A 21,484-nucleotide genomic window follows, 5' to 3' on the forward strand; every position below is an offset into this window, starting at 1 on the left:
CCGTACAGACCCGTCGCTCTTAGGCACTAGAACAACCAGGCTGGACCAGGCGCTGTGGGATTCCTATATTACCCCCATATCAAGCATCGCATCCAATTCTTCCCGAACTATTTTTTTTTTGTGTTCGGGAAAGCGATAGGGATGGCTACGTACCACCACTCCCGGGTTTCGGCACCAGTGCGAGGGAAGGAGGTCACTGGGACAGGAAGGTTCAGGTCTCAGGTGAGCTTTTAATCACAAACTTAGGGGTAACACAGTCACAACTGGCACAGTAACTTCTTCAGTTCCTAGTCACAGCCTCTTAATCATCACAAAGTCTTTATCACAACTCTTTAGCATCACGAACTCAGTAGCTTCATCGTGAGACTCTCATGCCAGACTCTCTCTCCCTTCTAGCGGTGGCGTGGCTGTTTATATGCCGCTCTCCCCAAGCTCACTGGAATTAGAGACAGGTGTTAATAATTTAGCTCAGGTGTAAACGCCCTTTCCACTTTTTCTCTCTCCGGATGGGCGCTCGACCACGCCCCCGCTGCCACAAGGAACCCTTATAATAGAACTTTAACTTCAATAATGCACCAAACGTATGCAGTGACAGGTGATGTCATATAGCAGCTGTCATAATATAATTGCTAATGTACCAAAAGATCATGTAAACCAGATTTTGTACAGAATTATATAGGTAAGTGAGTCTACCTGTGGTCCTGGTGGGCCTTGGAGACCAGGAAGACCCTGAAAATTAGAACATTCATGCTTCTATAATAGAATGTAGACTGTGACAAGTTGCCTACTGCAGTTCATTTATAACAACTAGAAAAAGAATGAGTAATATTGAATGTACTTACAGGTGGTCCTCTGGGCAGTAGAGGCCTGAAACTGCTGCTTTCATCCAGACCTGACCCTTCAGATTCCTGCACAAACACAAACACACAAAGGAAAATATTTTACTTTAATTACTTAATTACTTAAAATATACCAAACTATACACAGTCTGACACACACCATCATGTCAAAGCTAAAGATTTTTCCTGGTGGTCCAGGAGGCCCGGGAGGCCCTGGAAGGCCTGGTTGCCCCTTGGGACCTTCAGGTCCTGGCTGTCCTGGGACCCCTGGCTGACCTGGATCCCCCTAAAAAAGAATGACATCAGTCTCAAAGTTATTCATGGCCAAGTATAATTCAGGCACATTTTTAACTTGGAATAAATCTGATATCGCAAACGTAATGACATTTATGCCATGTCCAAAGTAAATTCACTGAGAAGAGTTCGCAATTTCACACAAATCAAGCATCTTCCTCCGAGGTGTTGCACACCTTTAAGCAAACCATTCATTAGTAATGTGAAACACCAAGATAATGCAAATTACATTACCTTTGGTCCGATGAGTCCAGGTAACCCTAGTTCACCCTGTCAAAGAAACCACAAGAGTGTGTCATTTCAACCCCATCTGAGGGATGTTCAATGCATAAGTAAAAGTATACAGGTATAATAACCTTGTAAAGTGCCATATAAAACGAGTAATCAAAAATCAGTCTTCCTTTTATGAATATCTTACTTTTTGCCCTTTTTCTCCGTCTTTGCCGGGTTCACCGTCTTGTCCATCTGCACCCTAAAAAACAAAAATCACTACATGAGCACCTCTTGCAACTTAAATAAATGTTAACAAATAGTAACCTTAAATTCAAACAATATAAAAAATTGGAAACAGATTTGTCAATACGATGTCATCTGAAGTGTTTTCTTCACACTTCCCTAATTTTGTATTTTATTTTTTCACTCAGGTGTTAGCATTTTTGTTGAGCAGCTTTTCAGGAAAGCTGTCATCTCGCTGGAGCGTCACATTTTTCATTTCAAAAAGGTTAAGAGAAGCTGTGAATTTGTTTAAGCAGGGAATGGACAGTTAGTTGATGTTTTGAAACATTTCAAAAGGCAGTCCCCCCAAATCTGAATGTAGACTTATCTGAGATAATTACTGCAACAAATATTTAGAATTACATTTCAATGTTCTAGGAACGGAAGTGCGCACACATCACACTATTCACTATTCAATGCGAGCGCCTCTTGACATATTTGACCCTTGAAGCATACTTGCTCACCAAACAAGAAGTCTTATCTAGTATATTAGGATGTCACAGTGACACATCAAAACATGATGTGTGGGAGTTTTAAACATCTCTGCATGCAGTCAGCCAGCGTACGTGTATCTCCACACAAAAGGACATCTAACGGTACACAGGTCTGGCGAGCAGACCACACACCCTCAGGGTTTACAGCATCACACTTTAGATGAAATACAGAATGAAAGTGTGTCTGTATGCCCTGGTATTCCTGAAGATAAACAGTTTTGTATGTCCATGAGTCAAAGAAACTGTATTTAGGCACTGAAAGGCTTCTTGGAGTCAGATCTACAGTATGTTGCCAGCAACACTTTAAAATAAGGTAACATTTGTTAACATTAGTTAACATTAACTAAATCTAAGATCGGGCCTTCTCTCTCTCGTTCGAGCCCTCCCTCTCCTTGGACAGCAAGCCAAACGCATTTACCATTATCATAATATTTACCTCTTCCTAGGATCAGGCAAGAAGATGAACTCGTGAATGTTAAAAAAATGTGACCTTATTATAAAGTGCTGCCGAGTAGCCCCACCAATATGTTACAAATAATGCCCATAATAAATATAGAAAAGACTTTTCAATATTTTAATCACTAATTTCATAATAAGTGATTATGATTATAATTCATAGTTACTCATATTTTATGGTGCCAACATAAATATGCATGAGACCATACAGGGTTACTATTGCAAGCTAAAACTGCTGTGAGAGGAAAACTACTGATTTAAGAACATATTCTAAAACTTAAATAAAACAATTAACACAAATTAAATGAAAAACTAACATATATATATATATATATATATATATATATATATATATATATATATATAAACTAAATGAATTAAGTAACAAACAACAAAAATAATTTGTCATTTTCATAGTGATAAGAGCTATTGTCACATCATGGTTGCAGCAGCTATTTTGATGAATGGTAAGAGAAGAACACAAAGTGATTGTTTGCATTGATGGATAGAGTAAAAAATAAAAAATAATTGCTGAAATATTTAACTGTTTCCTCTTACTTTTAAATGTTCTTTTAGCAAGTTTCCCTAATATTAAATGCAATGTTCTTGCTTATTTTTGAACAAATGTTATAAACTTTAGAAATCTGTTGGTTTCTCAACAGGTTCTGAAACTATATTTACTACAACTAAAACTGAAACTAAAATATTTAAAAATGAAATAAAAATGGGTACATTAAATAAATATTAAACTGTAACAAAACTTTTGCTAAAACTAAAAATACACTGAAATGCAGTCAAACTGAACAACAAATATGAAAACACAAAACTATAACAACTTTGGAACCATATATTGTTCAGAATATCACTAGATTCACACATATATATATTTTTTTAACTGTATGTCCATTTCATTGAAAAATGCCCATTTCACAGCCAAGATTAATTTTTCTACACACACACACACACACACTCACACACACACAAAAACAATTCCTCACACATATACTCAATTCAGTTTGACGTGACTATCTGTTCAGAAGGTTGAGCGTGGTGAAAGCTGAAGCGTTTGGGTGAGTGTTAAGATTTATGTGTATCTGGAACATGATGGGAGGAAACAACTGCCTTTTTGGCCCATGGTTTCATTTTACCATCTGGGACCAGGAGCTCTACCTCGGCTGAGTGCAGCCTTGAGCCAAACTCAAATCCAGACACAAACTCAAATCCAGACCCACTATACCAGTCCTCAACAACCTGCAAAACAGGGTGAATGTGTTGGCCTTGTAGCACAAAACCATCAGCTTTATTCAATTACTCAAGATTGCTGGATACTCTCTGAAGCAAGTTATGTAATAAATTAATGTATAGGATTAATGTGAAATGGTATGAATTTGTCATAACTTTATTGAGTCTAATTCTGATGTTATGTTTTTTATCAAATACCTGTTAAGAGTTAACTTAGAGTTAAAGAGATAGTTCACCCAAAAATACAAATTCTCTCATCATTTACTCACCCCCATGACATCCCTGGGGCCGGTTGCATAAAACTTTTTAGACTAGTCTTACTAGTTAGTTGTCTAAAATTTTGGTCTTATCTTTTTCAGTCAGTTGCATAAAAACTTGGTCTAATTTAAGACCAAAATGTAAAACAGCAGACCCATAGGCTAACTTTCATTGACATTCTGTGTTGCCATAGAAAATAACTGTCAGCTGTGCTGGTGGGGGCTTCAGTTGAGGGCTGAAAGGGGCTTGAGTTGAGACCTTGTAGAAGACTTTGACTTCTACGATGGTAACAAAGTGTCTTGTGTTTTTTATTATTTGGGTTAAAATCACTAATTTTGTTCATTAGAATCAATTTTGAAGCATTGTGTACCTCTAATAAGCAAATATTTTCAGCAAATGAAAACTGAATTCAGCGTCCACAGTCAGCCATTTTTTTAAGCTGTTCAGTGTCTTACTTTTCCCACAATCCAACAGGAATTAAACTGTTTTACTAAAGACAACTGTGAGTTTTTTTATGCAACCGGCTTTCTATGGCTTCTTTAGCTAGTCAGACTAATTGTTAGACGAAGTCTTAAGTTAATGGCTATGTTTATGCAACCGGCCCCAGATGTGTGTGACTTTCTTTCTTCTGAAGAACACAAATGAAGATATTTAAAAGAAAATCTCAGCTCTGTAAGTCTATACAATGCAAGTGAATGGTGACCAGCACTTTGAAGTTCCAAAAAGCACATAAATGCAGCATTAAAGTAATCCATACAACTCCAGTGTTTAAATCCATGTCTTCAGAAGCGATATGATAGGTGTGGGTAAGAAACAGATATATTTTAAGTCCTTTTTTACTGGAAATCTACAATTTTAATTCCACATTCTGGTGTGGAAGTGACCTTAACTTTCACATTCAGCCACCTACTGGTCAGGTCTGGTCAAATGTGGAGATTTATAGTAAAAAAGGACTTAAATATTGATCTGTTTTTCACCCACACCTATTATATCACCTTTGAAGATATGGATTAAACCACTAGAGTTTTATGGATTACTTTTATGCTGCATTTATGTGATTTTTGGAGCTTCAAAGTTCTGGAAAATGTTCACTTGCATTGTGGGGACCTACAGAGCTGAGATATTCTTCTAAAAATCTTTGCTTGTGCTCAGCAGAAGAAACAAAATTGCACATCTGGGATGGCATGAGGGTGAGTAAATGATGAAAGAATTTCCATTTTTGGATGAACTACCTGTAACGTGTAGGTGCTGGACAGAATGACCCAGGAGCAATGGTAACAGTTCCAAAAATATGTATTAATAAAGTCAGTAATGCGTCACTGCGCAGAGTAGAGAGTAGTGTGTTCTTCAGTGGAGTATGTGCATCGTGGTGTCAGGAGGAGCTTGGCAGAATCCTCTGTAGAAGCTTGGCGATGAGAGAGATGTCCAGCGGACAATGCGAGCAACAGTGGAAGTGTAGATCCCCGGCACACAGGCATAGAGCGGAATTCCTTTGTGGATTGCCAGGCTTAACTCAGCAAAGACTGGAAGGCAAATCACAACCCGAACAACGTGGGCAAACCAACAGAATGACAAGACAGGACCAGATAGACAAGGAGAGCGAGGTTAGTACTCAATTTAGCATAATAATCTGGCAAAGAAAGAGAGAAACATGAGGGCATATGAAGGGAGTGCAATCAGGCTGGAACAGGTGTTGCTCAACAAGCAATCAGTGACATGATCGGCGCCACCCTGAGAACATTCCCATGGAAACGCAGATCATGCCAGTCGAGCTCGCCTGCGAAACACGAGGGAGAGAAAATGACAAAACAAACAAAACAATCCCCCTTAGAATTACCTTGCCGGAGGTTAAACTAATCTATAAGGGCGTGGTCCAGGATGTCTCGAGCTGGGACCCAACACCTCTCCTCAGGTCCATAGCCCTCCCAGTCGACCAGGTACTGGAACCTAACATCGATCAGTCTCCTGAACGTGTACACCAGAGAGCCATAAATAAGATGTGGAGAAGGAAAGACAGGAGTGGTGGGATGTAACACAGAACGTAAAATGGGTTTGATTTTATAAACCTGAAAAACTGGATATGATACACTTGAGGTGAGATGGTAGTTTGAGACGAACGGCCACCGAGCTAATAACCTTGGCGATGGGAAACGGTCCGATAAACCTGGGACCCAGCTTATGTGAGGGGAGTCGGAGAGGGATATCCTTAGAGGACAACCAAACCTTCTGCCCACACACGTAAGTTGGGGCCTTAACCCAATGCCGGTCCGCAGACCTCTTAACGTGAGCGCTATTCCGCATGAGGGCTTCTCTGGCAGCTTTCCAGGTGCGTCGGCACCTCTGCAAAAAGCCATGAATGGACAGAACCTGGAAGTCGGGTTCTTGTGCAGGGAACAGAGGGGGCTGGTAAACGAGGCTGCACTGGAAGGGCGATAACCCCGTAGATGACGACTGCAAGGTGTTATGGGCGTACTCGACCCAGACTAAATGATCGCTCCAAGAAGATGGATTACGGGAGGCCACACAATGCAGAGCTTTCTCCAGCTCCTGATTCGCCCGCTCAGCTTACCCATTTGTTTGGGGATGGAACCCAGAGGACAAACTCACTGTAGCCCCCAGCTGTCGGCAGAACTCTGCCCAAAAACCTGATACAAATTGGGGGCCTCTGTAAGAAACCACATTGACCGGGATGCCATGAATGCGGAAGACGTGATTAATGACTGCTACCGCTGTCTCCCTCGCTGAAGGTAATCTGGGCAGGGGAAAAAGTGACCGCCTTCGAAAACTGGTCCACTACAGTCAAAACAACTATGTTGCCATGGGAGGGGGGAGACCAGTTACAAAATCCATGGCTATGTGCGGCCAGTGTCTCAAAGGGTCCAGCAGCAGTTGAAGGAGACCGGCTGGGGGTTCACAGGATGTTTTGTTAGTCGTGCAAATGGGGCAAGCTGCAATGAAGTGACATATGTCCTGCACTAGTGATTGCCACCAGAATCGTTGTCTAATGAAAGTCTGGGTACGAGTCACCCCAGGATGACAAGCGATGTTAGACAAGTGACCCCACTGTAGGATATGCATCTGGACAGATCACGGAACAAATAATCAACCCACTGGGCATGCGGCTGGAGATGCGGTGTTGCGTAGCGCTGTGCAGACTTTGGCCTCCACCTCCCAGGATACCATGCCCACCACACGAGTGGAGGGTAGAATGGTATCCGGTGGGAGAGTGGAGGTCTCGACTTCAAAACATCTAGAGAGAGAGAGTTGGGCTTGATGTTTTTAGAGCCCAGGTGATACGACAGCACGAAATTAAAGCATGTGAAAAATAATGTCCAGCGGGCCTGCCTTGAGTTGAGACGTTTGGCGCAACAAATATACTTTAGGTTCTTATGATCTGTCCAGACCACGAAAGGAACCCCCATACCCTTTAACCAATTATGCCATTTGGCCAAGGCTAACCGGACAGCCAAAAATTCTCGGTTGCTGACATCGTAATTCCGTTCAGCTGGAGTTAAATGATGCGAAAAAAGGCACACGGATGCATCTTTCCGTCTGAGGGGGAGCGGATGCATCCACCTCCACCACAAACTGATTTGTGGGATCGGGAGTAATTAGAATAGGTGCAGTAGAAAACCGCTTCTTTAATTTTGGAAAAGCAACCTCAGCTACCGGGGACCAACAAAAATCAGTGTTTGTGGAGGTGAGATCCGTCAAAGGTGCGACGAACTGACTGTAATTCCTAATAAACCTCCGAAAAGAATTGCAAACCCCACAAACCTCTGCAAGGCCTTGCGATAATCTGGGGTTGGCAAATTGGAAACAGCCTTTACCTAAGTCGGATCCATACGCACTCCCTTGGACGAAATGTTGAACCCCACAAATGGAACCGACTGTACATGAAAAGCACACTTCTCTGCCTTGATGAAAAGCCGATTATCTAACGGTTGCTGGAGCACCCGCCTAACGTGCTGCACATGGTCCTGGATATTCTGGGATAAGATCAGATAACGAACATGAACCGATCAGCCATGTCTCGAAGCACATCATTCACGAGCCCCTGGAAGACAGTGGGGGCGTTGACCAATCCAAAAAGCATAACCAAATATTCGAAGTGCTCCTATGGGTGTTAAATGCCATCTTCCACTCATCACCCTCTCTAATTCGGACAAGGTGATAAGCATTGCGTAGGTCCAACTTCGTGAAGACGGATGCCCCCTGCAAGAGTTCGAAGGCTGAGGACATCAATGGCAAAGGATAACAATTCTTTACTGTGATGTCATTCAGCCCCTGATAATCTATACAGGGTCTAAGCGAGCCATCCTTCTTCTTCACAAAGAAAAACCCTGCCCCTGCCAGCGAGGAGGAAGGGCAAATGAGACCGGCTGCCAGAGAATCATTGGTGTACCTGTTCATGACCTCCCTCTCAGCAGCCGAGAGCGAATATAGCCATCCCCGAGGAGGAGAAGTGCCTGGGAGTGATTCGATAGCACAGTCGTACGGTCGATGAGGAGGAAGGGTCGTGGCGCGGGACTTGCTGAACAATGCCCTCAGATCAAGGTATGTCGACGGCACTCCGGATAAGTCTGCTGGTTCATCCTGCAACGAAACACAAGACTGGACAGGGGAAACAGCAGATTTAAGACAGTGCGACAGACAATAAGGACTCGAAGCAAGAACAGTGTTGGTTGACCAATCGATGTGTGGGTAGTGCTTTACCAACCAAGGATGCCCCAACACTACTAGAGCCGATGGAGACAGGATAAGGAGGAATGACAACTGTTCCATTTGATTCCCGGAGATAACCGTGACTGGCTCAGTGGAATGAGTGATGACGGACAGTGGTGTTCTGCTCAGGGTATGGGCATTGATAGATCCATCCAGCCAAAACTTGGGAAGTCACCATTTGGATGCAAATTCAGGGTCCATAAAATTACCCTCAGTGCCGGATTCAACCAAAGCAGAAACAGTATGACAGGCTGATCCAAACTGCAGTCGAGCCAGAAGAAGTGTCTGAAGTCCAGGGGATTTCTCCAAAGGTGTTGCGCTCACCAGTAACCCCTCTCTTACCGACGAGCGATGTCTTTTAATGGACAGGCAGCATCCACAATACAGACACAGTCCATTAATAAGGCGCCGCTGTTTCTCCCTTCAGAAGATTTGAGTCCTGGTGACTTCAATGGGTTCATGATCAAGTTGACGTAAGTAGGCTGGTGAGGCAGAGCGGGCAGGATGATCTATCGCCATAGCAGGTGGAAAGCAGCATCGGCGGTGATGGCGACGTAGAGCGAGGCGTTGATCGACTCGAATAGCCAAATCCACCAAATTGCCGAAGCGTGGAGGTAAATCCAATGAATAAATCTCAACCAAAATGTCATCAGAAAGCCTGTGCAGAAAGCGATCTCTCATAGCATGATCATTCCACTCACAAAAGCAGCAAGAGTGCGAAACTCGATTGTGTAATCTGCAACACGTCAATCTCCTTGGGAGAGTCCAGACAAAATCCTTGCCGCTTCCCGACCTTGAGCCAACCGATCAAACACTCGGCAGAGCTCCGAAATAAATGTCTGATATGAAGTGCAGCAGGGAGGTCGGTTGTCCCACATAGTAGTGCCCCATTCACCAGCCCAACCGGTGAGGAGTGTAATGACACAAGCCACCTTCATGGTGTCCGAGGTGAACGTGGAGGGTTGCAATGTAAAGAACAGGGAACACTGTGAGATGAATGTGCTGCAGGATTCAGCCTCACCTGAATACACGGTAGGATACGGAATGTGGGCTTCAAAACATCCAGAATACACAGGCGTCACGGGGGCTGGTGAGGAAACCTCCCACGGAGATTCAGGAGTCGGAGATAGGCGGAGCTGTTGCACATAGGAGGTGAGATCAGCAAGATGTGAGGCCATCGCCTCCAAAGCCTGGTTAGTGGCAGCGATCTGGTCTTGCTGACATCCCAGCAGAACTCCCTGCTGAGAAAGTGTGGAGCGAAGAGTGGAATCCTCTGCTGGGTCTATGTTGTGGCCAGATTATTCTGTAACGTGTAGGTGCTGGAGAGAATGACCCAGGAGCAGAGGTAACAGTTTCAAAAATATTTATTAATAAAGTCAGTAATGCGCCACCATGCAGAGTAGAGAGTAGTGTGTTCGCCAGTGGAGTGTGTGCGTCGTGGAAGTCAGAAGGAGCTTGGCAGAATCCTCCGTAGAAGCTTGGCGATGAGAGAGATGTCCAGCAGACAATGCGAGCAACAGCAGAAATGTAGATCCCCGGCATGCAGGCATAGAGCGGAATTCCTCTATGGATTGCCAGGCTGAACTCAGCAAAGACTGGAAGGCAAACCACAACCCAAACAACACGGGCAAACCAACAGAGTGACAAGACAGGACTAGCTAGACAAGGAGAGTGAGGTTAGTACTCAATTTATCATAATAATCTGGCAAAGAAATAAAGAAACATGAGGACATATGAAGGGAGTGCAATCAGGCTGGAACAGGTGTTGCTTGACAAGCAATCTGTGGCATGATCATGCCAGTCGAGCACGCCTGCGAAACATGAACAAAAACATCCCGCGGGCTTACCAGAACCGTGACACTATCCCGTTAAGAGGGATAAAGGTTGCACACCTATATGCTGATATTTTTTGTTTTCCATTAAAACGACGATCCAGAAAGGACAAACAAAACCTCAAAAGCACAATGAAAGTAGTTCATACTCATGCAATACAGTATTTTCCAAGTCTTCAGAAGACATATGATAGCTGTGAGGAACAGGCAGAAATTTTAATCATTTTTTCTGCTGAAAATGTTCCTGTGCGCAATTGCTCTCAAATGTAATTCACATCTCTGTATATTCAAATATGGCACATCAAGATGTGCTGTACCAGTTTGACAACCTTTCCAAGATTTTCTGTGAATAACGCCTTAGATTTCATTCTGCTATCTTATGGCTTCCAAAGTCTTTTATAGCAAAAGAAAGGAATATCGGACGCACATCATGTGGACTACTTTTATGATACATTTATGGTGGTTCTTTTGTTATTTTTGAAGCTGGACAGTGTCTGTCCCTATTCATTTTTATTGCTCTGCAGGAAAAAGATAATCATATGGTTTGACCATGAAGCCTAAATGTGAGTAAATGTTGACAGAGTTTTCATTTTAAGGTGAACTGTTCCTTTAACTTAAGGTTAGTTTGAAAAAAAAAAACTGGTCTTATCTTAGATGCAGTACAATGCAAAAACCATACTCACCGGAATTCCAGGTTTACCCATCTCCCCATTCTTCCCGTCTTTTCCAGGAACTCCTGGTGGCCCGACTGGCCCCGGATGAACTCCAACAGAAGGCCCTGGAGGGCCTGGCTGTCCTGGTGGCCCAGGGGGACCCTGGGAGACACAGAGTAAGAAACTAATCTCAATACCAAATCTTTTTTCTTAAATGGTTCAGAACATACAGTACACTTTTTACTGCTGTGCCTTAAAGACTTCTACGTAAACAGCATTTTTAAGTGAAATTAGAAAAAGCACTTTGTTGAGCTTATACACAAGCTGTGGGTTTGCTGTCTGATCTAATATAGTTTGAGATCAGGGCTGGGTATTGATACAGATTTATCAATTCGATTCCGATTCACAAGCTCTACATTCGATTCAATATTGATTGATATGGGTATATTTCTGTTATAATGTCCATTTTGATTACATATGAAAGAAATTCTCTCTCAGCTAATGCTGCTAATTATACAGGGGACATTCTAACTAGGTACGTTACAAAAATATTACTTTTACTTATTATATTTTATTAGCTTTTTCATAATATTGATCACATTGCAGCTTTTCAAAAATGTTCAAATCCAAGTATTCCAGCAATAAATTTGCAGTGTTGAAATTGCATAGATTACAATGCATATTGTTCCGTGTTTATTGTTTACATTCATATTTTCTATTTTCAAGTATTTACAATGATTTTTTGAACATTTGCTAAAAACCGGTACTGTCTATTTAAGAGCGCACATTAATGAGAGCTGAGTTAAAGGGCTTCATGACTCAGAACAGAGGGGGTATTAAAAGAGACATTATTCAATGACAAATAGGTTGCGTGGATCTCGTCTTTGTACACGGAGCAATTCAAATCAAACTTTTACTCTCAAAATGCAGTGAAAGGATCTCGCTGCTGAACTTCTTCTCCACGTTACTACTTAATCACTGGTAAGTGAAATCTGAAAATTTACCAGCTAGTGGATAATCACAGACATTTTGGTCGCATAGTGCGAAATTTCGCATTGTACTGTAGATTGCATTACTTGCATTGTAGAAGTTTTCCGCATAGAGTGAAAGACTGATATTGGGATTTAAGAATCGCTATCGAGATCGTTCAAATGAAGATTGTGATGCTTCTGAAAATCCAACTTTTACCCAGTCATACTTGAAATGTTGCATCCTTCAATAACATTTAAATAACATTCTTTGCAAAGCCTGCATTTTACTGTCATAAGTTCACAAAACAATCCATGCTGAAATGTGCCGCAAAACTGTTAAGGTCAGACTGAAACGATTGGAGACTTTGTTAAAAATAAAATTTGTTTCTAATGTTGGGATCCTTTGGAAGGATTTAGGAATTTTTTTAAGATTTAGGAATAGCATCATCTAATCTACTCCACCTTATTACCTCACTGTAACTGGGCAGAACAAGTTTCTGAACACCTAAAGCTGGCTCTACACTAGCAGACTCAGAACCAGCACCTTGGTGGCGTGTTCCCGCCCCACCCACAGCCAGTGATAATTTCAAGCAAGCCGGATGTGTATTTTCAGAGTTTCAAGGCATTAACTCAGCTGGGAGTCCAGACAGTCAAGTGATTAACACCTCCCACTGAGAGGTGCTAATGGGTGCTCTGTATCCCTCTGCCTGGCCACTGATTATGTTAATGAAGCTAACACCTGAAAATTATTGGAAAAATCAGCTAGTGTAAAGCCAGCTAAATAGGCAATGTTGACATGTAAATATGGGGCGTATGCTAACAAATTAGTATCTCTGACGTCAAACATTTATGGTTTTCAGCCATTTTTGCAGCTTAGTTTCATTGAATTGTCTTTTTTTTTTTTTTTTTTTACTGGGAAGGACATTTTAATTCTCAGTACAGTGAACATTTTTTATGATTTCTTATGATATGACCCCTTCATATAATAACCAGACACCAAAAGAGTGCAATATATAAATTCTCACAGAAAGGTTAACTCATGTTTGACCATATTTTTTTCAGTGTTAAATCATTTGTTTGTGTCTTAGGGTTGACTTATGACCATACATTTAGCATGGAATTCATTTGATCTTTTGATATTCTCAACCCAGGGACCAGGGAGTTGCATCAGCAAAGGCAACTTCATTTTGAGACACTATAACTCACCCTTATCACCTCTGTGTCACTGTCAATGTCCACAAAGCTTGAACCTGAGCCATCAATGCTGTCCTGCACATGAAAAAGGCACAGTGAGTCCATCTTCAACTGCCGTTATGGACTTTTTTAATGTACAACAAAAACACATTTTCCTGTAAAGGTAAATGTGTGAATTAATTTCTGCACCACTAGCGGCAACAAACAGAATTGCAAATATATTACTGTTTTCAAACAGGTTTCAAACACTCCCCCATCTTTCATTGGTAGCCCAAACAGACAGTTCCACTCCAAAGTCATGCCATTGGTTTACCAAATGTTGTTATGCCTGAGCCACTCAAAATAAATAAACAGACTGCAATTCTGCATGGTGCCACTAATGGCACAGAAATGAAATACTTCACATAGCATGTGTGTATATTTGTTTGCTTTTGTTTTTGGATGGAATACATACCGAATACTTAAATGTCCCTTGACGCCCTGGTGGCCCGGGAGGTCCTGGTGGCCCTGGAAGGCCCACTCCTGGATCGCCCTATATAACAAAGGACAAGTGAGAATACAGTAGATAGTTTACTGTGATTGTGAGAAAGTCTTCCTCATCAACAGGTTTCTTAGATACACTGAAAGTATTTGGAGTGGGGTTTACTTGAAATACCTAGGAAAAATTATCCACACAGAAATTTCTAGTAAATTTAACAGACCATATTTTAAAGTAAAGGCTACACACAATTCTTGGTGGCTTTAATTAGAAATTCTCAAGCTGTTTACTTTGCAATACTCCATTTGAAGTAAAATGTACTCACTTTTTGTTTGTATATTTTACTCAAGCAATGAAACAATGAATTAAACCTTGCTTTTAAAAATGTACAAGCATTTCAATGCTTTTTTAACGTACTTAGTCATGTACCACATGACATACGAATTCCTTCCACAGGGAAACTTAATGCATGCTATCTAGTCTATTAAACAACATTGCCTTGCATTACTGAAACAAGATTCAGAGCTGTGCACGGTGCACAAAACATGATGATGGTAACAGATAATTTTTTTTGAAAATGAACGGGTAATTTAGAGCAGAAAATGAACTTAAGACTTAAAAAAAGTTATCAAACAGAACAACAAAATAAAAAAAAAGAAGAAGAAGAAGAAAAAAAAAACTGTGTAAATCAACTTCCATAAAGAGAATCCATGCAAGCTCATTACTTATTCAATCCCAATGCATGCTGGGAACACCAGCTTTAAAAAACGTATTTTATTTACCTGTGAAATTTACTCAAATTAGCGAATTAATATGACTGATGATTTTCTACTTTAGAATTGATACATGGTGACGCATTGTAAAGATAAGAAACAATCATAAATAATATTAAGGCTACTTATAAGCTAGAGCATTCATTTTTACATGTTTGAATTGAGTACAAATGGAGAACTGATTTAATATTTTCAAGTTCACGCTAAAAATGTACTTATTCAATGTAGAAAGTACTTAATCTTTTCTGCTATTTTTTCTTCACCGCAAAATATTTTTTCAGTGTATGAAAGCTGCAAAAACCCCAATATATACTTCTAGCAACAAAATATATAATATCTGAATATTCTGACAAAGTGTCACACCTTGTCTCCTTTGGGACCTGGATCTCCAGAAAGGCCCGGGAATCCCCGAGGTCCAACCTCTCCCTGTATGTGACAAAAAGAAAGAAAATGACAAGACAAACGTTCAAGTTCATTCATGCTAGTTTTGTCCAAATGAAAACACTAGGTTTTAAACCCAAGCTCTGCTACTCACTCCCTCTCTTACCCTTACACACGAGCCCCATATGTGTGCAGTGCACTCTCAGATCTACAAGAAGAACACCTCGATTACAACCCCTGTATTGTGGTTCAATCAGGCATACAGGTGTGCCGACAGGTGCTCTTATTTTCCACTAAAACACAGAGGTAGATGAAAGGCTCACAGGACTGCGGTCTTTTCTCTGGTCGCTAACAGCCTGCTCCCCAATTTGCCGGCCATGCCTCACAAATAATGAGGTTGCATACAGCATTGAATCATGTTATGAAAATATCTCCATGTATTTTCACTTCTCTGCGGTCTGTAGACCAGCTCTGCTGCACACATGTGTGAGAACTGTCCAGAGGGAGTGGGTTTGGACAGGCTAGCATGAGTAAGCCATTGCAGCATTAAAATATACTGCTGTCTATAGAGGGCACAATGTTGATTTTGAGTCTGGTTTGTCACTGGTTTTAAGTTTGGTTTGGGAATAGCCTGTTCATGGGACATAAAATGTACAATTCTTGCACATTTCCATATCTGTCTTTGAGGTCAACAGCATAAAAAAATAGTAGGCCCTATGTACTGCACATGTCAGTGTTTTTAAAATATTGCCATGCAGTTTGATTTCATAGTTCATTGTAAATAAATAAAATAATAATCATTAAAAAAAAAAAAAAAAAAAAAAAAAAAATATATAACATTATCCATGTGTGAAGTATATCTCAGTTATAACATTTTGAGTCAGAAGTTCAATTGCATACCTAAATGGGCATTTTCTTTTGCTGTGGTTTTCTGTGTTGGTTTTAAACACCTCTTTCAAAACTTTAAGGAACTGTTCACCCAAAAATGAAAATTCTCGTTATTTACTCACCCTCCTGCCATCCCAGATGTGTATGACTTTATTTCTTCTGCTGAACACAAACAAATATTTTTAGAAGAATATCTCAGCTCTGTAGGTCCATACTATGCTGCTAAGTAAATGGATATCAAAATTTTGAAGCTCCAAAAGCATAAAAAGGCAGCATAAAAGCAATCCACAATATGACTTCAGTGGTTAAATCCAGTGGTCTTAATAAGTGATATGGTGTGGGTGATCTTTAAGTCCTTTTTTTACAATAAATCTCCACTTTCACTTTCACATTCTTTTTCTTGTGTTTTTAGCAATCTGCATTCTTCATGTATATCGCTACCTATTGGGCAGGGAGGAGAATTTATAGTAAAAATGAGTTAAATATTGATCTGTTTCTCACCCACACCTATCATATAACTTCTGAAGACATAGATTTATCATATAACTATCATATATAATATCATATCACTTCTGAAGACATAGATTTAACCACTGGAGTCATATGGTTTACTTAAATGATGCCTTTATGTGCTTTTTGGAGCTTCAAAGTTCTGGTAACCATTCACTTGCATTATATGGACCTACAAAGCTGAAATATTCTTCTAAAAAATCTTTGTTTGTGTTCTGCGGAAGAAAGAATGTCATACACATCTGGGATAGCATAAGGGTGAGGAAATGGTGAGAGAATTTTCAGTTTTGGGTGAACTATACTTTTAATCCTATAATCTTATATTAAACTAAAAATTCAATATCATTATACTTTAATAACTATTAGTTGAGAGTTGATATTTAATATTTTCTATTGTTAATATTTTTATTTTATTATTATTATTATTTTTTTCTGTTTCATCAATTGTTTTGTGCTTCATAATCGTTTAAATACAGTATGTCTGAAAATAAATTAAATAGCCTAAAATACATTTTTAAAACGTATGTAGTGAAAGATAGCCCTTTTACTTCAGATAGTATTAGATAGATAGATAGACAGACAGACAATCTCTTCTAGATATCACTTTTTGACTATTTCACTATCCCGCTTGATTTTCAGTTATTCTTTGCAAGGACTATCGGTTTAACGGGCTGCTTAAAAGTAGTGACAAACTAAAGGATACTTACAGCGGCTCCATCTTTCCCTGGACCGCCCTGATAAAGAAAGAAATCAAACTTTTCTTATTTGCGAAAACAAGACTGAAAATGAATGTGTGACATGTTGCACACTGTAAGACTTCAGTTCAATTAGCACATAAAAAATAAATAAAACAAATCATGAAATCTAGGAACAAATGCCAAATTGTGGCATGTAAGAGAAGGTGGATCATTATTTATGAAGGACATTTCACTTACAATATTCTTTCACATATTGTAAAGCATGTGTACAGTTTGTCATGAAAAATGATTATTTTATGATCAATGCTTGCAAAAGATATTTACAAGCAAACAAATAAAGAACACACATTCAAAGTTTTGTTATGGCATTGTTTGCCAACAAAAGGGAGTTTTAAGCAGATATATTTGTACAGGACATAAACATATTACAGTACATAATTGAACATTGTTAAATAAATAAATTAAAGGAATGTTCCAGGTTAAATACAAGCTAAGCTTAATTGACAGCATTTGTGATATAATGTTGGTTACCACAAAAAATAATGTTGTCTCGCCCCTCCTTTATTAAAAAAAAAAAAAAAGCAAAAAGTGCAGTTAATGAGGCCAGTCCATAAACGTTAAAATACTCACTGTTTCAAAACTATAGCTACAAGATGTACACATTATATGTGTTAACATGATTTTAATGTGACAAAATCACTTTCTAACCATATTTGCGTAAAGTTATATACCCAATATAGGGATTACAGGTTTTATCTGTTACGTCGTCATGACAACAAAGTTGTAATATTGTATATAATTTCGCATGGATATGGTTAGTAAGCGATTCCATTGCAATAAAATCATGTTAAATGTATAATGTTTACTTTTTGTGGCTATACTTTTGAAACGTTTTGTTGTGTATTTTAACATTTACGGATTGGCCTCATTCACTTCTGTTGTAGGTGATTTACTGTAATCATTTTTTAAAATAGGCAAGGGACAAGTTGAATAAATTTTGTTGTGGTAATCAACCACAAATGCCACAAATGCTGTTAATTAGGCTTAACTTGTATTCAAATCAGAACATTCCTTTAACATCTTGACATGTATATGCCAAAAAAATAAATAAACTTGTTGTCTTGCTTGTACTATGTTAAATGATCAAACACAAAGTTGGGGAATGGAAGAAATTGCATAACTTAAGTTTAATGGAGCAGAAGGAAAGAACGTTCCCAATGAGTTTGACATTGTTGATCTTTTAGCCGTGCAGCAAGGAACGGAACTAATCAGGTATAGTGTGGCTTCACAGTGCAACCGAGACTCAAAAATGATGTGAATTAACCACAGACAGATCCAGCCAACCACAATATGATCTTACTTCTTATTTGAGTTGCAATAATAGGCCCAGGACTGGAGTGTTTTACACAAAACAATTACTTTACTGGATGCCGGTGACATTAAGAGCAATACGCTAGAATATCCATTATATTCTCTTGAAATTAGCAGCAATTACTGTCTAAAGTTTTAACATTGTTCAGTGCAAAGGAAGTATTGGTAGCACTTACGTCTTTCCCCGGTGCTCCCACAGGTCCCGTTGGCCCCTGTGGGCCCCTGGGTCCTGGCTCTCCTGTTCCAGAAGAACCTTCCTTAGATGGGTCAGATGGACTGGTTGGACCTGGTGCTCCGGGGGGTCCTGGCGGGCCTGGCAGGCCTCTGTCTCCTTTTTCTCCTTTCTGCATGGTAATGACCTGAAACCACCAACATCATGGTCAAATGCAATTATGACAAGAGAAAGTATTGTTTAATATAACAGATGGGAAGACAAAAGAATAAACAAAAACATGGACTGTCACTCACATTTCTGTCTTGAGTGGCTCCCTCAGATCTGATTGGCTCTGCAGTGTGACAGAAAATCAAAAAGAGATGTCATAAGGCAACCAGCAAATGAGAAAAAGGGGTGTTCACACATACAGCAACTTGCATTGTCAATACAACCAGAAGTCTTTCAATGTCAATGAGAGCTAGTGATTTCCAGAAAAATGAGACACAGTGACTATTGACGAGATGATAAAGTTAAGCAGACAATGATCCACTGCCTGATACAGTTGGATACTGCAGTCGAGTAGGAATGTCTACCAGAGACCAACAGCACAGAGGCTGAGTCATCTTGATTTAAGCACTGTATATGAGAACACCCCTTAAAGGTATCATGACATGTCTTCTTTTATATTTTATTATGTTCCTTGAGGTTCACTTATAATATTAGTAAAGTCTTTTTCTTTTTCTTTTTTTCAGAAACGCTCAGTTTTGGTGCTGCTTCCCCTTTAAGACTAGATTGTAAACGCCCACTGTTATGATTGGCTCTCTGCTCTTGGCTGAATGGCTTTCATAGAGCGCAACTGTGCCTGCCCACTTATTGATCTGTCTGGGTTCTGGAAGTATTTTCCCCATTCATTTCTTCCATAGACTTTTAATAAAGTCCTTCATAAAAGAGTTGCACGCCATGAACCAAACCAACCAGCTCTGAGGTAAATCACAACATCACAACTTTCTATTTTGAGGCAAAAAGTATTTGAAAATCTGACAAAAAGACAAAGGTATAAGGCTGTGTACTTACCGACTTTCATGAAGGCGTGGACTACAATCCCATGATGCATTGCAAATTATGTCATTGAATAAAAATGATGGGAATATATAAAACTATTGATTTTAGGTTGCTGATTATAAGTATAGAAACAATATATTTTACGTTTATTGCAAAATATTCCAAAATGTACAAGTAGATAGGTAGTTTAAGGTAGTTTCTATTACATCACTCACAGTGCGTCATGGTAGTGGGCGGTCGTTCTGAGGCATGTGTTGCGGGCTTCGTTGGCCGCGGTTCTCTGATTGGTGAAGCTTTCTCTGGTGGACCATTTGTAATGTAGTTGTTTACCATGAAATCCACTATCAAACACGATTTTTATGCAATGAAGTTGAATTAACACAGATGGATGCCTTCAACGGAAGCATATACCATCGATGAACAACCTCGTAGCTCATGGTAGGTCTGCCTCTAAAGGTTTATAAGTTATATATTTGAAAATCAATTCATCTATGGGATAAATTAATCAGATTTTCACTTCCGGAACCAGACTGTTGCGCTCTATTGCCATCTATTGCTCACCGCTACTATGCCGAGCTACAGGAGTGATTAAGTAGGCTTTAATGTGTTGTTGTGGAGGTGGTCAGATGCAAATGTCTACCACAGTGTGACATCACAATGTGGAGGAAGTAGAGAACATGTTGTTTTGGCGGCTTGGTTTCAACAAATGCTCTTTTTGCCGTGAGGCGGAAGTTTAAGTTCTAAAACTTACAGAATGTTTTTATAGTACAATGAACTATGTTAAAAGATCAAGGAAAATTGTATTCCTTATGTCATGATCACTTTAATGCTTCTATTTCTGTCACATTTTAAACAAAACGTGATAATTATAGTTGTAATTTTGTGGTAGCATATAAAACAAATGCAGACACTGTTATATCAGATAAAATGATCTGTAGCCCCTATGAATGTCTTTAAATTATACTTTAAATCATTAATCGCATTATTGTTGAAATGACAGTTGAAATAAAAGTTAAGTCTGCTAAATAAAAAGTGATGTTTTTTTTTTTTTTAAAAGAAGGGAAAAGCCATTGGTATGACTTTTTAATATATATATATATATATATATATAGCCACCCTTCTTTTCAATAACTGCCATGAGCCTTCCATCCATAGAGTCTGTCAGTTTCTTGATCTGTTCATGATCATCTCTCGCTGAAGCAGCAACCTCAGCCTCCTAAATGCTGTTCAAAGAGGTGTACTGTCTTCCCTCACTGTAAATCTCACATTTGAGAAGGGCCCACAAGTTCTCAGTAGGACTTAAGTCATGTGAGGAAGGGGGCCAAGTCATTATTTGGGCATCTTTGAGGCCCTTGCTGGCTCGCCAAGCAGTGGAGTACTTGGATGCATGTGATGGAGCATTGTCCTGCATAAAGATCATGGCCTTCTTGAATGCTGAGGACTTCTTCCTGTACCACTGCTTGAAGAAAGTACTTTCCAGAAACTGGCAGTAGGTTTGAGAATTGAGTTTCAGTCCATCTTCAACTCAAAAAGGTCCAACTATCCTTAATGATAGCAGCCCATACCAGTACCCCTCCTCCACCTTGCTGGCACCTGACTCGAAGTGGTGCCCTGAGTCCATTAGTGATCCAGCCACGGGCCCATCCATCTGGTCCATCAAGAATCACTCTCATTTTATCTGCCCATAAAACCTTTGAAAAATCATGCCGAATCTTC

At 39.8% G+C, this 21,484-nt stretch overlaps 1 protein-coding gene across 2 annotated transcripts in view; it reads right to left on the bottom strand.

Annotated features, from left to right (window-relative positions):
* Nucleotides 1-21,484, bottom strand: part of LOC127434719 (collagen alpha-1(XVIII) chain-like) — a 142,645-nt gene that overhangs the window by 32,672 nt on the left and 88,489 nt on the right. Inside the window, exons 7-18 of one of the 2 annotated variants that reach the window (XM_051687640.1) lie at nt 19,021-19,058; nt 18,729-18,911; nt 17,191-17,217; nt 15,068-15,130; nt 13,908-13,985; nt 13,466-13,528; nt 11,319-11,450; nt 1,552-1,605; nt 1,368-1,403; nt 1,000-1,125; nt 843-908; nt 694-729 (exon numbers count right to left, since the gene is read on the bottom strand). In XM_051687640.1, coding sequence (XP_051543600.1) covers nt 694-729; nt 843-908; nt 1,000-1,125; nt 1,368-1,403; nt 1,552-1,605; nt 11,319-11,450; nt 13,466-13,528; nt 13,908-13,985; nt 15,068-15,130; nt 17,191-17,217; nt 18,729-18,911; nt 19,021-19,058 — 902 coding nt within the window. The remainder of the gene's footprint in view (nt 1-693; nt 730-842; nt 909-999; nt 1,126-1,367; nt 1,404-1,551; nt 1,606-11,318; nt 11,451-13,465; nt 13,529-13,907; nt 13,986-15,067; nt 15,131-17,190; nt 17,218-18,728; nt 18,912-19,020; nt 19,059-21,484) is intronic. The other variant, XM_051687641.1, reaches the window with a different exon arrangement.

This window comes from Myxocyprinus asiaticus, chromosome 44, assembly GCF_019703515.2.
Source record: "Myxocyprinus asiaticus isolate MX2 ecotype Aquarium Trade chromosome 44, UBuf_Myxa_2, whole genome shotgun sequence".
Taxonomy (NCBI): domain Eukaryota; kingdom Metazoa; phylum Chordata; class Actinopteri; order Cypriniformes; family Catostomidae; genus Myxocyprinus; species Myxocyprinus asiaticus.